The 19187-nt window shown below is 37.6% G+C and overlaps 1 protein-coding gene across 1 annotated transcript in view; it reads right to left on the bottom strand.

The window, feature by feature from the left end:
• Positions 1–18762, bottom strand: part of Cftr (CF transmembrane conductance regulator) — a 158804-nt gene extending 140042 nt beyond the window's left edge. The window contains exons 1-2 of the mRNA XM_036181863.1: positions 18699–18762; positions 18407–18587 (exon numbers count right to left, since the gene is read on the bottom strand). Of these exons, the coding sequence (XP_036037756.1) occupies positions 18407–18587; positions 18699–18762 (245 nt within the window). The remainder of the gene's footprint in view (positions 1–18406; positions 18588–18698) is intronic.
• Between the last annotated feature and the right edge of the window lie 425 nt (positions 18763–19187).

A 19187-nucleotide genomic window follows, 5' to 3' on the forward strand; every position in this document is an offset into this window, starting at 1 on the left:
AACTTTAGGAACAGGAAATAATCCTTTAAGTTATATAAGAAGTTCTGTATATCATTACAAATGCATGAAGTAAATGCATAACAATGATTAACTACAAACAAACTTTCTAGTGAAATGTTTTACCTCTAAGACTACATAATACACATATCAATATTAATTTTTCATGAGATCATTTATTCTTTCTTAAAATGTTCATCTTGGCTAACACTTCCAATTGAATACAAAGCACTTCTTCCTGACTTCTACTACAAATCTAATGCTAAGAAAATTGCAAAAGGTTTCTTTCTTTTTTTTTTTTTTAAGGAGATAGAACCCTAGGTTACAATCCTATCTCTGTCATTTTCAAGCCTTGCACTCTTGGAAAAAGTTCTTAGAATCAATCAGTCAGCTACCAGTTCTACTAGACATAATAACTACCATAACTACTACACTTGGCTTTCATGTAAGCCAGATTCAATGTTGTCTAGGAAGCATTGCATCTATATACTTGCTTCTTCATATATTTTCCTTGGATTTGGTTTAATTCTCATATCAACAGAGTTTATTATTGGTATTACAACAATAATAATAGCTAACATTAGCAGAGTATTATAATAGCCTCAATCTTTTTAAAAACCATATAAATTATTTCATCTATTTATAACAGTCTTACATCTATATATCCATCATATCGATCTGAAACTGGATTTAAGGATGCTTAAGTAATTTATTGATATGGAGTTAAAATTTAAAAATAGGTCTGTAATATCATAGCTTATTTTTTCTAATTTGCCATCTTATAACTACTTTGAAAAAGTAGCACATACTTGGAAGATAATACCAGAAGCATAAGCAATAATAGCAAAAATGGATAGAATGAACATGAAAACTTTAGGCTTTAAAATATACCATAAGGAAAGTAGCAGATATTCTACATAATTAGGAAAAACTTTCTGCAAATCAAATTTATAATAAGGTATTTGTATATGACATATAAAATAATAATAATAGACAAATAACCAAAATTTAAAATGGTCAAAAGAGTTGAATAAAAATTTATCCTAAGTAGAAATTATACAAATGGTAAGTAAGCACATGAAATATCTTCACAAAGTAGGAAAACATAATTCAAAACCACAGCTAGATTCCATTTTACACCTAGTAAAAGGGTATAATCATGATGTAACCCTTGTGTTCTGCTAGTGGGAACATAAAGTGGTATGTATATTTTGGAAAATGGTCTTTAAGATATTTAAACATTAAGCATAAAGCTACTGCATGACTTAGCTCGATTTGCTTTCTTATACAACCTTGGATCACCTGTCCAGGGGCAGCATTGCCCACTGTGGACTTGCTGCTCCTCCCACATCAATCATTAATCAAAACAACAACAAAAAAAATATGTGCCCATAAACTTGCTTATGAGCCAATCTGATTAAGGCATTACCTCAAACAGAGGTCTTCTTTTCCCAGATAACTCTATCTCACTTCAAGTAGACAAGGCATTGACTTTAGTCTCTCTCATACAGTAAGGTATGAGAGAACTGAGGAGCAATTATTAATGGTTGTGTAGTTTTTTCTCATATAATAAAATTGCAATTGCTACAATTTATTTTAATGATAGCTAACCGAACTGTGAATATGCTAAAATCTTCATTGTTTTGTATATTGTAAGCGGGTAAAATGTTTGGTACGTGAATTAGATCTCAAGCTATAAGGAAGAAAACAGCATGGAGATATCAGACATCAGTGTTGATATTGAGGGTTTTCTAAATGTGATAATGCTTTTACAACTGGTGAAAATTTTCAATAGTGATTTCAAACTCTAATTGTTTCGAACTATTTAAATGTCTTGGTGGCTACTAAGAATGATATCAAAAGGCGGGCGGTGGTAGCACACGCCTGTAATCCCACTCAGGAGGCAGAGGCAGGTGGATCTCTGTGAGTTTGAGACCAGCCTGGTCTACAGAGCGAGATCCAGGACAGGCTCCAAAGCTACAGAGAAATCTTGTCTCAAAAAAAGAAAAAGAAAAAGAATGATATCAAAGTGTGTGGTTAGCTCATGGGAACATCTAAAGATTAGTGACATGCCACATGCATGATATACATCATTTTTTTTCCTGTCTCTCAAAGCAAGAAACTTAAATGTTAGAACTACTATGAATTGTGAGGGGGAAACTGGTGTCATGTGATGATGCTTTAAAGAAACTAAGAAATGTCAGCACTGTAGTAAGAGGACACTTGCAAAAGCCATGTCTAATTCATTCACATGACTTGCATTTCTAAACTTCAGAGGTAACAAGCAAGGCCACAAGAAAGAAAAAGAAAAAAAGGAAAAGGAAAAGAAAGAAAATTTCCTGGCCATTTTAGGAGATAACAGAAGACACAGAGTGTAATTTACAGTCGAGTGCTCAGTCGAGTGCTCACGTACCCTAGAAAAGCAGCCTCACAGTGCCTTTGTAAGAAGTCATAAAGAAAAACCACAAATATCACTGTAGCTTCTTGGAAGGCAAGAACAATAGGACTGAATGCTTCATGAAGCAGCTTGCATCCTGCACGGGCGTTCACTTTTAGGAGCCTGCCCAGCAAAGCCTAATCAAACCATTGCCTTCTAATATCTGAGTGATATTTCCATTGACAATAAAAATATATTTGAAACAAAAAACAAACAAAAATAAATTAAATAAGGAAGACAGGAAGCAGATGGCCTTACAGTTTTATAGTAGAAATGCTACAGGCATGCATGAAAGCTTACATATGGAAAGCTCTGTGCTATCTGGATATCCACATACAGTGTTAACTTTTCTGGAGAAAAGAGGAGAAAAGCCCTTTCAAGCATCCTCAGGGAAGAGTGAAGTGGGAAGATGGGCACAAGCTCCCACATCTTATGACTAGGCAACTAAAAAAACTGCACATGAATGTCATACAAAGATATCTCCTATACGGTATATACATGCGATGTTGCTGGTCTTTGAAAAATAATTATTGTTAGTGAATCCATGAGAGTCTGTTAAAGGATATCAGTAGATTTATTAAGATATAAATTGGGGGAGAAATACACTCAAGAATACAGAACAAAGTAAACAGCTGTCATTGTCCTCCATTCTGCCCGGGGTGAATGGAACCAGCAATCAGGTTTCCAACCACCTCAAGAGAAAGAGAGCACTTGCCCCCTCCTCAGTTTTAAGCAATCATATGCCCAGAAAAACACGCCTCTATCGGGTCAGATACCCCAAGGTCATTAACAGAGAGAATTCCCACAACAAATTATACAATTTATTTTGGTGTTTTCTCCCTTTCTCTAGAATTCTTTATTATGGTTCTGTTGATTTTTCTTTTTCAGACACCATTCCTGAGATCCAGAGTAAATACTTCTCTTTTATCAGGGAAATAAACATGTCCTTTACTGAACCATGACCGTCATTCTGACAGAGGCTAAACATTTGGAATCAGAGTTACTTGACTGCTGTGGATATCGCTCTGTGTAAATAAAATGCTGATTGGCCAGTAGCCAGGCAGGAAGTATAGGCGGGACAAGAGAGAAGAGAATTCTGGGAAGTGGAAGGCTGAGTCAGAAAGAGGCTGCTAGCCTCTGGTAAGCCACGAGCCACATGGCAACTTACAGATGAATAGAAATGGGTTGATTTAAGATAGAAGTACAGCTAGCAAGAAGCCTGGGCCATTAGACTAAACAGTTTAAATAATATAAATGTCTGTATGTTTACTTTATAAGTGGGCTATCCGACTGCTGGGGCTTGGCGGGACCGGAGAGAAAATTCCAGCTACACTTGATTCTCTAAGGTATGTCCTCAAATGGATAAAGAATCTCTATCTTTTAGAGACAGAAAGAGGCTCTAGACAGATTCCTAGTACAGCCAGGCATCATGTGGTATGAGCCATGACACATAAAACATAAAGTACACTTTCTTTGTGACTTTCAATATCTAAATGATTTAATGACCCCCTCATTATGTGTACAAAAAAGTCCTTTTTGTCCTATTAAGTCTTTTGTGATTCATGTTTGCCATTCATTACCTCAAAATGACTCTTTCCAAATCAAAATTTTAAAAAGTACATTCCAGGGCCAGCAGATGGCTTAGGAAGCAAAGGTACTTGCTGCCAAGTTTGATGACCTACGTTCACTAACCAGGAACTACACAGAAGGAGAGGGCTGACTCTTACAAGTTGTCCTCTGCCTGCCTTGTATCACTGCACACACATACATTCCACCCCACAGTTTGTCTGAGAGTATTTTCTCATTTAATTATTTTGCTTGGTAGATAAAATGATACAGCAGAGGCTAGAGGCGACTACAAAATGTTTTATGATGAAGACAGTACAGGAGGAAGCCAGCCAAAATCCCAGCTTGGACAGAAAAGGGCCTCATGAAGTCTCACCTCTATCTGAGGAGTTACTGATAATCCACTGGAGAGTAGCACTCAGGGATGCCATCCCTGAGACGCTACTCAGGTTCTAGTAGATGGTCTCCCACGCACATATAGACACAAACACATGCAAGATAGCACTGAATGGACTCTGTGGGTAGTAAACTTAAAATAAATCAGAACACATGAAGTTGGGGCTGGGGTGAAAAACAGTGGAAGAATACAAAATGCGTGAGAGGGTAAAGGAGAGGAGAGGAGTTTAATCAAAGCACACTACATGTCGGTATGCATGTTAAATTCTTTAAAAGGAACCAATGTTGCCCCAGGAAGACAAGGTTGGTGGAGTTTAAACTTCAGTTTGTGATAAACACGGTCTTCATAATTTCTTTGTGTCTAGTCGGATGGGTTAGCTCTTGAATTCCTCACTGTCTTAACATCCTTTCTGAGTTTGTGTTCTCTGCTCTACGACACTGTTGAACCAGGTTCACCCTTGCTGCATCCTCAGGGCGACTGTAGGAGCGGTGTGGCATTTGATTCAAGCTTTTCATCTCTGGATGTTTTCCCATCCCCAACCAAACATGGAATCTGGTTATTAATGACATTTTAATCCTTTTTATTTTCTATTATGATTACTTTACCTTCTTTTAAAAATACAAAAAAATTGCAAATTCCAACAAATTGAAGATTTTTATCATCTTTATGCCCTTTTTTTCTTTTCTTTTTTTTTTTTAAATGATGAGAGGATGTAGCTAGGCACATTTTATTACTTGGAATTTAAGGTTCATATCCTGTTCCTGAGTTTGAGAGGCAAAGTATTTCTACTTGCATTGTCCAAAAGCCTTGGTATCACCAAGAACAAACAATGCAGCTCCCCAGAGCTTCAGAGGAGGAACATTAGAGGCTGGCATTTACCCTCCCCCACCATGCATTCCTGGGGAAGAGATGAGGTGGAGAATGGAGTCAACCACGAGGTCGGTTCAGGATTTGCCATGAAATAAAACTACTCCAAGGCCTTACTTTAAGTCTTCACTTAATATTTTTAACTTTCTTTAAACATATTAATACAAGCCAGCTAAGGTCTACCAAAAATTAAACTGCCAAATTTTTCAAGAATACAACACATTAAAAAACTAAAAAAAAAGGTGATGAATTCATTAATTGTTCCTAATAAGCAATTTAAGAGTTCAAATTAGCCACCTTGACAATCAGATAGTTAAAAGGACAGTTCCTAACACAAACTATGGTAGGTCAGTGAAAATTGTTTTTATAAGTATTTAGAGTTTGCTTGGTTTAAAAAAAACAAAAACAAAAACAAAAACCTCAAAATGTCATGATCTCTTGCTTCCATTTAGGCTTTAAGAAAATGAACTTTAAAGGAAACATAGAGCCAGATTCTCTGGCTTTTGAACTCTGCAGGAGTTCAACTGGATGAAAACACTGATAATAAGGTGGCTCTTAATTTTTAAAAAGATTCTCCTATCACCATCACTAGACAAGTTAATCTTGGGTTCAGCTGGGTCACATTTTAAAAAAAAAAAAAAAAAAGCTTCCCTCAAACAAAGCCTGAATTCTATTTCTAAGATATTTTACATACATTGATATCATTTCTTAAATATTATTCCCAGTGAGCCTCTCTCCAGTCCAGTTAATTTCATTCCTGTGTACACCATCCTACTGTATATCTCATCTGAGCCTCTATACAACTGCCTAATCCTTTCTTTATCAATCCTGTGTCCCAAACTGTATGCCACAAGGGGAAACATCTTACAGAGCTATGTTTAAACTGCTGCATTTCCTGAACTGAGCACTGAATGTAGCACATGCTTCTCAGTCAATCTTTTAAATTGTTGAATTGATGTTAACACACTGTATTATACTTTGCTAATTTATTTTGCTCATAAGGACAATATGGTGTATAACTTATCTTCCTATCCCCATTGTCCTGTTCACTACATCAAATTAGAAACTTGATGAATTGATCTGTTAATAATTAATTCCACAAATGTAATATTTTGTAGCATCCTGAGGACAATGATTACAAGTAGGTATTACTTGCACATTTCTCCTGGTCAAGGCATGGAAGAATAAAACACTCAAAACATTCAAGTCTGTAGAAATGCTATGCAAACATGAGGCATTTGTATTTGTTCAGAGATAATTCCTTAATAGCAAGTCTTTTTTAATCACTTAATGGCCCACAATATTAAACTTTCCACCAAGTTTATTTAATTATGTTTAATAAAACTTTATGAAACATTTTTCATTATCAAAATTTCTTCCTAATATTTGGTCTTCATTATATTTTTAGTACAGATGTACTAAAATTTCATAAACAACTCTCCTTGATAGTTTCCATATCCTGCCTTATAGATGTCCTCTGCACTGTCTCCATATTGTTTATGGATATACATGTTTCCCTTCAAATATCTGCATCCTAACCTCTGAGCCCCAAAACCTTTGGAGGAAAGACATTTAGTAAGTGCTAGCCAACATGGTTTCTCTTACAAAGGAATGGATTTTGGACACTGGTCTGACACATAGGGAGACATCTGCAAAGATGGCTGAGATCAGGGCGATGCCTCTACAAATATTAAAATGCTAAAGATGGACACCAGCATGCTGACAAAGCTAGGGGGAAGCAGGGAACAGATTCTCCCTCAGTCCTCCAAAGAATCTGAGTCAGCTAACACCCTGATCTCAGACTTCCAGCTTTCAGAACTGAAGCAATAATCTTTGGTTATTAATAATCCATTCAGTTTACAGTACTTTGTGATGGCAGCCTCTGCAAACACACATTCTCCAAGCAAAAAGGAAATCCAATGTTATTTAAGATAAGCTTAAAATTTTAAATGTGGGTTGGAAGGATAGCTCAGTATCTCAGAGCATTTGCTTAGCATGTTGCATGCAGCCCTGAGTTCAATCCCAGCAACACACACACACAACTGAGGATGAAAGTCAATGGCAAACAAAGGGTATAGACTGGGCAAAGGCATTTGTGGAAACAGGATCATAATTCAATGAAGTACCGCATCTACCTTATAGGAGAGGAGTGTTATATGTAGGAAGGAAAGCTACTTTCTTACACACTGGACAGAAATTGAAAAGTGTTAAGTGCAACAACACTGCTATAGCTGGTAAGAATGTTATCATTTATTTACTAAAGACCCATTCTATATCTTGCATTACCTCTTATCACTTTGTACACAAAGTCTTCACTGGAGCGATGGCTATGACAATTGATAAGGTGATGGGAGGTTAGATGACATTAAACCAGAGCATTTAGGTTACAGCAGATTAGCCTCCCTACTGTAAACAGAATTCACTTAATCTATTGAAGACAAGAGTTTGACAAAAAGACCACCCTTATCTGGGTGGTGGTGGCACACGCCTTTAATCACAAAACTCAGGAGGCAGAAGCAGGAAGATCTCTGTGAGTTCAAGAACAGCCTGGTCTACAGAGTGAGTTCCAGGACAGTTGGAGCTATTACACAAAGAAACCTTGCCTCAAAACATTAAAAAAAAAAAAAAAAAAAAAAAAAAAGACCAGCTTCCCCAAATGAGACTGAATTCTAGAAGGCTGCTGTTGAACTCAAAACTGAACATTGACTCTCGCATGTCTCCACTCTGAAAACCAACTCTTCATTTTGAACTTGCCATTTTTCTTAGTCATGGGAGCTAATTCTTTATAATTAATCCTATATATTAAATATATTTACTATTAGTTCTGATTCTCAGGAGAACTCTTAATTTACAGAGTAAGCAGCCAAAGAGCATTGGATATTATTATATTCTTGAGCCAGGTGGAAATAAAAATGCCTCACTGTACCAATGAGAATAATTGAGTATCAGAAATATTAAGTAAATTGCCTAAGATCACACTGTTAATAAGTCACAGACTGAGGATTCCAGCTAAGCCTGATTCCAAAGTACACGTTTCTTCCACTGCATATTGCTACCTAAGAACTGACAGAGAGGCTAGACATGAAGTAGAATGAGACTGTTATTAAGAATACAGATAAGTGAAAAATGGGACTGAAAAAATTACCAGGCACAATCAATGTAAGAAAAATTAGGTGGCCACTCCACAGAGACCTCTCACGAAACTTTGATTTGAAATGCACCAAATTTTGATTTGAAATGTCAATCTTTTAAAGTGATTTCATTATTTTTTCATTATTCAAATGTGTTATCTGCTAATATTAGTCCCTTATACAGGAAAACGTCACTAGACATCTCTTTCCACATACTGAAACTTTTGACCATTCATTCTTGTTATCTCTGCATTGTATAAGTGAGTATGTCCCATAGCACGGGTGAGCCAAGCTCAGTTAACAGCCTCGCTTGTCTGCATCATACCTGCGGCCACAAGGTGTCATGGCAGTGAGACAGAGAACTACAGGATTCCAAGGAAGTGATAAGTCACAAGCCACAGAGAGCATTATCACAGTTTTAAAGTGGTTTATGCACTTGAAGATGACAATGATTAGAAGGCTCACCATCATTCTAACACTTGCATTCTCAAAAACAAACAAACAGTACATGACAGTTTTTAGAAATCATCACTTTTAGTACCATAATTAAAGTTTTAGCTTAAGCCATTTTCATACTCAAGTGAAAAAATATTCTGAATCACTCTTGGCCTTTCATATCTATGAATAGGTTTACAGTGAAAATCTGCCTTCAGAACACCTTCACTTCTGGGGCAAGTGTATAATTTCAAGGTATGGCAGAGTGCTAACCTTGGGGAACTTATTCTGCAATTACCTGACCTGGTATGCCAGACAAGCATCCAAGTAAATATTACCTGTTTCTTTCAAAACTGGATTACAAAGTACTCTTTCTCAAGAAATACCAAGCCACCAATTAAAATTCAAAAGTCAACCTTGTAAGGAGAAACCAATGCAAAAAAACAAAAAGTTTCCGTGTTATAATTTATTGCTGGATCTGATGGCAAAAAAAGTTTGAAAAAAATTAATTATAAGAGGCACTTCAATTTCAGAAATCGAACATTGTACAAAATACACAAAAATGGAATCAAGAAAATAGCGCTTAAAATATTAATAACTATTTTCTCCTCTATTTGGGAGTTTATATCTTTGTATTTATGGAAAAGTGATTCTTTCATTGTCATATATACATGTGTTAAACAGAAATTTCTTAAGAGACTTAATTTGAAAACTATATTCACTGATAATTGCACCTTTATAAAGAACTGTGGATATTGATATATGAAGAAAATCCAAGGTTTGCATATATAAAGTGACCAAGTATCAAATTGAAGAACTAGTTATCAGTTGTCTCTACCCCTTTCCACAACCTTAAGAAATATGTAAGAAAGAAGACCAATAGAAAAATAGGCAACATGAATGATGAGGGACTAGTAGTCGGTAGTAATGGTGGAATTGATAGCCAAGAAAGCTATGGTGAGTCATATTCAAATGACTGAACCTGAAAAATGGCTTAGAAAGTAAAGTAGGGTTAGGATGTGAAAACTCAACCAAAGGCCTTGCTTGGTGTTCTTGAGGGAAAATAAACTAGGAAGGTGGGTTTGGGGCGGGGGGGGGGGGGGGGGGTGGAGGGGGCACTAGTTACTACCTGGCTAGTACAATCAAAACAAGGAGCACAGTTGGCATCACATTTTTGTAACTGAGCTGTTACTATGTCACAGTGTTCGGCTACTGCCATGCTTTTTGGCCTGCTGCATCTTCTGTTTTTTCAACTAAACATTTAGAGTAAAATGTAAGTATATCACTATTTTGAGAATGTTCCACCCTGTCTCCTGGGGATGTTATAAAGACCTACACCAAGAAATGAGGTGAATAAGCAGTAGCTGGTGAGATGGCTGGCCCCTCTTCTGGAGAACCTCTTTTCAGTTCCCAGCGTCCTCACCATGTCTCACAACCGTCTCTACCTCCAGTCCCAGGTGATCCACCTCTGTCTTCTGGCTTCTACTGGTACAGTATGCACATGGTGCACAAACATACAATCTCCCATACACATAAAAATAATTACTTTTTTGTTAAAGCAGCAGGCATGCTTTCTTGGCTTTTCCAAGAAGATGCTAACTGATGCATTGTTTAGTGTTATATATAACCAAGTGCATTAAAAAATCGTATCAGAGACAAGAAAAAATTAAAAATCTATAAATAAGCCAAATGGAATAATATAATTTATTGATTCCATTCTAGATGTGCAATATATTAATTAAAATTATATGTCTGGACTAATAACAATCTAAGGATACATTCTGAATTCACAGTAGTTAGCTTGGTGACTGTTAAAGTGTAGCCCTCTAAAACCATATGTGTCTTATATGTAGAATTATCTAAAACTGGTCAAAAATTCATTGAGATTATGTATGTAATCTCTTGAATATATATAATAAGGCCTGAGAGACAGGCAAAACTACAGAATTCAGGAACTACACAAGAGAACAATTCAACTACTGGTGGCAATTTGACTTATTTCTGTATCTCTGTTGTTAATTTACTGAAGAGTAGTTAGTAGGGGTTTGTTAGACCAACAAAGACTTGTTGGGTTTATCCAAGCCTGGGTTAAAATTGATTATTTTAGATGTTATTCAGCAAATGAATTGCCTGAGCATTTGTTAAAATAGATCATAGAAGTAGTTGTTCCTTGTAAATTTGATTAACAGGTATGTGTGGGATCTAGGGATCTTTATATTCAATACATTTTTCCATGTTATGTGTATTGTATTCCACAGAGAAACTATATAGATATGTGGTATATATCAGATAGAGAAAAGCTATAGAAATGGCTGTTATGAAGCAGGATGTTCTAATTTAAGAGCAGAAAAATCAGCTCAAGTTTCCTCGTCCTGTTGCAAGCTGGGTTCCATCTCAGCACATGAATGATGCTAAGAAAGTCTCCATTAGATGTGGCATGCCTGACAATGTGTCACTTTACTAACAAGTCCTAGGTCCACTGGCCTTGTGTCTGATGTCACTCTGAAGAAGCAGTGGCCCAAATGGGGACGAAAGGAGAATGAAACCAAGAGAGACTCTTTCTGCCCCCTTTTGTGGCAGCAAAACTTTTGGATCTCCAAATTTCACACTTCAGGGAATTCATATCCAGAGTCAAGGATTAAACACACTATATGTTTCTAAAGGAAATAACTTTATGTGAACAATGTGTGCTGTGGTAGTATTGTGTTCCTCAATAGATTGTGCATCCTAATAAACTTATCTGGGGTCAGAGAACAAAACAGCCGCTAGATATAGAGGCCAGAAAATTGTGGCACACACACCTTTAATCTTAGCATTCCAAAGGCAGAGATCCGTCTGGATCTCTATGAGTTCAAGGCCACAGTGGGAACAGCAAGGCATGGTGAAGTGATGGCAGGAAGCAGAAAGGTATATAAGGTGTGAGGACCAGGAACTGGAGCTGGTTAAGCTTTTAGGCTTCTAGCAGCAGTCAGCTAAGATCCATTAGGATGAGGACTCAGAGGCATCCAGTCTGAAGAAACAGGATCAGCTGAGGAACTGGTGAGGTGAGGTAGCTGTGGCTAGTTCTGCTTCTCTGATCTTCCAGCATTCACCCTAATAACTGGCACAGGGTTTGTTTTTATTATTAAGACCTGTTTAAGATATGTGCGAAACTTACATTTTTTAAATTTTTCAAAACACCAAATAATTTTTGTTGTCAAAAAATTATATTGGTAGCTTTGGAATATTTTATTACATATCAAGTCCTTTACATAATCAATGAATGATTTTGTGAATCAAAAATTAATGTCTACTCTAACTGAACCAAGTAATATAATCATAAAATCTAAAAGTGAATGGAATGGCCTTTTTATTTCAAAGAAAAAATGTTGTATGATTAAATATACTAGGATAAAATCTAAACAGAATAAACAGAATCTCTATATAGGTTCTAAAACTGTTAACTACTAGACACCTGGCAAGTATGGGGCTCAATAGTAATGCTAAACAAATATGCAAACCCATGCTTGCATGAGTAACTAATTAATGAATAATTAAGAGCCACATTTGTATTTCAAGGTTATTATCCTCACCTTAAGGAGCTCATCTTATAGTAATTATCTGGCTAAACAAATTTTATTGCAAAAATCCTTTGCTCTGCCTTAGGATTGCTACCTCTGAGCCTTAATTTCAACAATTCTATAAACTCTAAATATAGTGAATAAAATTTTAGGTCTCATTGTAGTTATGTATTTGATGTACTGAATTAAATTATGGAAATAGCTAATGTCTTATTCTACTACTGACTCTGATCCATGATAGGTTTTTAATCTAATTAACACACAGGAAATTTGCTGGTTTTCTGCACTCTTTTTCACAGTGCATTTATACATATACTTATGTGTGTATATATGAGTGAGCATGTGTGCTACTACACTTCGATTTTTTTATGTACAGGAAACAGTGACTACTAGACATTATGTGAAATGGAGTAGCAAAGCAAATGTGGGTTTTAGATGATAAATCTGCCTTTGAACTAAGTGGTTTCTTTGTTAATAAGTATTTGTTCAGGGTTGGGGATGAAGCTTAGTAGTACAGCACATGGGTCTGGAGTTCTGTCCCTAGTATTGCCAAATAAAATATTAGTTCTGCCTAATTATTACTTATTGAAAAGAAAGTATTGTTAAGTCAAAGAATGTGTTCAAATGACTGTCCAATGCCACATTGCCAGTTGCTTTTTCAGTTGACAGACATGCAGGGCTTGACTAAGCTTCCATCCTCACACCAGTCTTCTTCTCCAGATGAATCATTTCATGTCATAAGACCCATCACCCTCCATGCTATCCTCCCAGTCTACCAATCTACCTCTTTTCTCTCTCACCTTCTACCTCTAGTTAAGAAACGTGTCTATTTTACTTCCTGAACATCTTTCAAATCCATTCCTTTTTCTATTCCTTTTGTCACTCTTAAAACTCATCATTTCTTGGACAAAACTGCAACAAGCTTGACATGGTCGCATCCCTACCTGCATAAAACCTGTACCTGTCACTTCTCGCTGGCAGTATGATAAAGCACTAAGGACTTTTCCAAGTCCCTGGTGATCTAGCCCCTTGATAGTTTCCAACCTACCTCCTACATCTCTTTCACATGTTCTCAGGACAAACTCAAGACCTGAAGATCTTCATTCCTATCTACAGTCTGTTGTGTGTTTCATCTTTCTCTGAACTCATTCCCATTTTCTTTGTCTGGATAATACTAGCAGAATGACTTCCTCTGGGTGTGACTACAAGAATACATCTCCAGCAAACTAGTCTGGCCAAGCATGAGTCTGGCTTAGGGGTCTCTGCTGAAGGCTTCTACTAGCCCTTAAGATGCTCAGTGTTAAGATATTTATTTGTTCTTAAGGCAACACCTCTACCACCTTAATGCCTAGCACAGAATACAGCAGTGGTGAATAAATGAATTAAATCATCCCTCAAAAATTGCTCTGAATCATGACCTACAAGGAAACATGAGATGTGGCTCTTTGTGGCAAGTTATCTGACAATGTCAAGAGAATGTCTTCCTGGCTGAGAATCCTAACAATGCCAAAGACTGCAAAAATCTCCAAACCGTCTCCTCATCCTAGATCAAGGAGTCATCAAGTCATCTTCTCAAGGGTCAGCCATAAGCATCACAAGGACAATCCCAAGGAATACTTACTATATTGAAAATGGGTCAAGAGTTGTTTCCCCTGACCATTTTATCAGAATGACTATCACCATGTCAGGAATGCTGAACATCATCAATGTACAATAATATATATACATGGATCTCTAGAGGTGACCACAACAGAGCCAATTTCAACAAGAGAGTAGTTATTAAAATCCTGTGATCCAGGAGTCCTGAAATAGTCTGAATACTACAACACAAAAGTTACTTTACAATGTCAAATAGCCATTAATGCCAATAGATAGCTATTAATAAGCTACACAGAAAGTTTGACAAGCCTCAGCACATGGACACAGTTGTAAAACCCTCATCTTTAAAAGCTCTGAAGGAATGTAAGCCACCTATTAGAAAAATAAACTTTTACAGGATTCTTGTTAAAAGCTCAAATTCTCTGATAATCAAGTCTATGAAAAGGCCACTTTGTAATGCTGATTTGACTCTGAAAAACAAAACAAAACAAAAACAATCTACATGCTGCATCCATTCCATTGTTAAGTGCTGAAGGGAAGCCACTAAAATAATGTTTCCCTTTGTGATGATATGAAATCACTCCATCAGTGTCTCCAAACAGTTAGACCTTTTTCATAGTTTACCCCTCTTAAACTGATTGCTTTGCAGGGACTTGGCTCTGAGGAAACGCTCCACACAAGATGCATCAGGGAACAGAAGATCAAAATGGCCAAAATTGCTGCTGACTCACCAGTGTTTAAAAGTTTCAACAAATGATGTCTAACTGCATGCTAAATGGTTAACACCCTTCCCTTATGGTTTACCAATCCTATACTTATCTATAGTGCTATCACACTGAAATGATAGGTTCTTGTGAAAGGACATTAGCGGTAATAATATACTTTATGGTGGTATTCATTTGTGGACCTCTTAAACAAGTTTCAACACTTATGAATTGAATATTATCACAGTAAGCCCAACTTCCCTAAAGAAAACCAAGCGCCTTGATTTCCCCTGTGTATCAGCATTAAGTATGCACTGAGGGGTATTCATTGTTACATCAAACAACATGTTGATGAAGTTATTTTTAAAATAATAGTTTCCTCTGCTCTGGGTAGCACGGGATTGAATATTAAAAGTGTACTGTGTAGTGTGTGCTGTAAAACTGGAAGAAATTTTAATAACTGACATCAACTAAAATTAAATTTAACTATATCAAGATGTTTATTATAATACATACTATAATGACAATTTTCATCACATCATGTACAGGAGGTGCTCTTAGAACTGTGCATTAAGTCAAGCAGAACTGACATGAAACTAACATACAACCCAGGTTGAAAACTCTGAGCTGTGTAATATCAAAACATGATCAGCAAAGGGAGAAGAAACAGAAGAGAGTCTCAAAGGGCTGCTACAGAGCCAACATTTGTAAATTATCGAAACAGACGGTCCCCACTCTAGATGTAGCTTCCTCTAACTCCTAATGGAGAAAAAGCCAAACAACAGCATGGAAACCTGGAGGGATAGCCACCACCTGAGTTCAATCCCAAGCACCCACATAAAAAGGTAGGCAAGGTGGCACATGCTTATAATCCCAGTGCTGTAAAGGCAGAGGCAGGAGGACCCTCAGGTTCCCTGGCAAGCATGTCTAACGTAACTGGTGAAATTCAGGTCAATGAGAGACCTGTCTCAGAGGAGATGAGGGGCTTTTTGAGGAAGACACCATATACTGTCCTCTGGCCTACACACACAAAACACACACATATACATCATACACATGCATATACACACTAACAGGTACACATTAAGCATGATCTTTTTATTACAGTTATATGAAAATGTAAACTTTAAACATTTCTCCAAATCAAAGGTTTTTTATAAATCAATCCCATTAATATATGCATCATAAATTCTATGCAAATATATCACCACTTCTTTAAAAATAATTTATTCCATAAATGTTATCATAACATCTTCAAGTTAATGTTATGTGTTTTCCATGAAAGTCACAAAATACTCAATATTTTCATGGTTAAAATTGTCTTCTGTGTTAGGAAAGTTCCAATGTCTTCCAAATTTTTACTTGCGCAAACTCTTGCAAAAATCAAAAGTACTGCTGGGCAGTGGTGGCCCACGCCTTTAATCCCAGCACTCAGGAGACAGAGGCAGGCGGATTGCTGTGAGTTCAAGGCCAGCCTGGGCTGCAGAGTGAGTTCCAGGAAAGGCTCCAAAGCTACACAGAGAAGCCCTGTCTCGAAAAACCAAAAAACAAAAGAAAAAAAAAAAAAAAGTACTTACAATTTTAATTAAACTTTTTTTGGTTTTACAGTGACATAACCTAGATAATTAAAATGATACTTATAATTCAGAACCCAGACCATAATAGTAGATAGATGTAATTCAGCTTTTTTTTAGTCTCTTATGACCCTAAAACTGATGGGACAGTACTCAGAAAGTCAAACTCCAAGGCATTTAAGGAGATCCGAGTATATGGCTTTCTCCTAAATAGCTAGTAAATCCATATTAGATGAGAGACTATCCCCTACATTAACTTCTCAAATATATGACGCACATACACAACACATATACAGGTTGACAGTCACAAAATTATATCCAACAGAATCGAACTCATTGTCTTACACAAATGAGGAGCCTAGTACTGTAAAGAACACAGAAAATAACCATAGCAGCTAGCATTTCCTTGACAGCCTTCGAGTTTTCAAAGTCAAGTCACACGGGACTTGCCTCCTAAGCAAGCCTAAGTCTGGGCAAAAGGAACGCAGAGCCACTGTCCTTGACACTAGGCGGCACTGCCTAGTCCAGTGGACAAAAGGTTCCACCTTTTAAAGTACAGTCCAGAAGGAAGTTTCTAATCACTGACTGGTACTTTAGCTGAATGTCAGTTCCTATAAATAGTAGGAACTTAACTCTTAAAAATACACCTATTCTTAAAGCAACTGATTATGAAATCATTTGGAGAACAAAAATAAGCATGCTCTTAACAAATTTCACAGCCATTATAATATTTTTCCATTCCAAATCATCCTAAGAACATCTTTAAAGCACACTAAAATAAATTAGGTGCTTTATAAAATGGGGAGATTGTTGAAACACTGATAAATGAACAATCTAGGTTTCTTTCTTACTACTAAGTGGGGAAAGTACCCGAGACACTCGTTCTCCTGAAAACTTGACTTTTCAGCCACATTGACACTTAGGTTCCTCAAAATGCTCTCATAAAAGTGTACAACTTAGGACAACACTCTGATGCTGTGAATGGAAGGCAAATACATCAAGGCACTGGGAACACAAAAGGTAACTCCAAAGGGCAAAAGACCTCTCTCCCATCCACTGGGAGGAGCTCTCCCTCCTGCAGAGGCTCTAGTACTCAGCCCTGAGCTCTAACCTGCAGCACAGGGAAGAACATCAGGAAGACTGAAAGCTGAGCCTTGCCTCCTGCCCACACCACGGGGCACATTTGGAATGTATGTGACACTTGTGATACCCCCTTGCTGATTCACTGCGGAGCTGAGAGTCAGGTGAGGTCCCCTAAGAGAGCTGTCCTTTTCATTCACTCACACTAGGGAACAGGGTAGAGGAAGCACCGAGGAGCACTCAAAAGCAAAGTGCCTAATTATTCTTGCTGAAGTCTTCCAACTTCAACTCTAATTTTAAAACCCTACTAGATTGAGGTTTTTGGCTCATACTGTGCAATGTCAGATAAGAGAACAATGTCCTGAGTGTCAATGGATATAATTTCAGTAGCTAGAACCCCAGCTTCACATTCCCATGGTAAATGCTTTTTTAAATGCATTGCTTCTAATATTTCTGCTTTTTTTTTTTTTTTTTTTTTTGAGCTGAGGATTGAACCCAGGGCCTTTCGCAAATCAACCCCTATTTCTGTTTCTTAAAGATAAATATTTTAACTGACTTGTGCACATTCTTAAAAAGAATAATGTAACTGTGATGAGCATGCTACACTTAATATTACAACAGCAAAAAGTACAATATACTTCCTCGACTTTAGTAATTCAGTCAACAAATGTTTTCTGAGCACCTACTACACAAAGGGATGACACCTGCAGAGAAGCTCCCTGGGGAGAAAACAATGAACCAATCTTAAGAATTTTTTATTAAGCAAATTTATTATTTACAACTTTTTCAGGAAAAAAAAAGCCTCAAGAAATCTATTGATCTGCAATATATTTAGGTGTTTCAAGTCTGATTCTCAGTTGCAAATAGATTTTTTCTATCTAATCAGCTTCATTTTATTCCACAAAACCCACATTTTCTTTAAAACAATGAATGACAACACACCTTTAAAAACAAAACGAAAACAACAAAAATCTCTTCCTGTTTTCCCAAAGCCTGCCCATATTCATTCCCTTCTTTGGCATGGGCACACCTGCAAAGATCCGCTGGGCACCCTCTCACCTGAAAAAGAGTTTGGAGATAAAGCTGGCTTTCTCCAAAGGCGACTTCTGCATGATGTCTCCGTGGTGCACTGAGGTCTGTGTCCCAACAAGTGAAGGTTGGACTCGACCTCTGTATATCCAGGACACAATCGATCCTTTTGGCTCTTCCTTTTTTCTCGGACCTGCGGTGATGTCATTTGCTTCCAATTCCCCCCAACCAACTGGGTCCCACACACCTCCCCTTCCCTCTGCCTTCTTCCCCCGCCTCCACAGCCCAGGTTAAAAGGCAGCGCGGGCTAGCCCAGCCCCACAGTCGCTGCTCTCCACGCCCCGCGCCCGCCCCGCGCGCTCCTTCCTCCTGCGCGCCTTGCGCATGCCGCCCGCGCCTCCTTTTCCCGGCTCTCACTCCCCGCGCCCTCCAGCGCCCCCCGCGCCCCTACCTTCAGGCAGTTGCAGCTGTGGCAGCTCAGACATCAGGCCCAGGAAACCCCCGGCCAATCTGTGGGACTTGCTAGTCTTTATAGGTGGGACCAAAGACAACACACTGACCCCCTTGTCTTCCGCGAGCCTTTCTTCTGCTCTTCCTTCTCTTTCTCCCTCTTCTTCTTTTCCTCCTTCAACTCTTTCTTTTTCTTCCTCTCCTCTGCCTTTTCTTTCTCCTCCTCTTTCTCTCTCTCCTCCTTCTCCACTTTCTCCTTCATCGCTTTCGCTCTCTCTTTCTCTTTGTCCTTGTCCTCCTTCAATTCTTTCTCTTCCTTGATCTCTTTCTCCTTCTTCATCTCTTTCTTCTTCATCTATTT

This window comes from Onychomys torridus, chromosome 3 (assembly GCF_903995425.1).
Source record: "Onychomys torridus chromosome 3, mOncTor1.1, whole genome shotgun sequence".
NCBI lineage: Eukaryota > Metazoa > Chordata > Mammalia > Rodentia > Cricetidae > Onychomys > Onychomys torridus.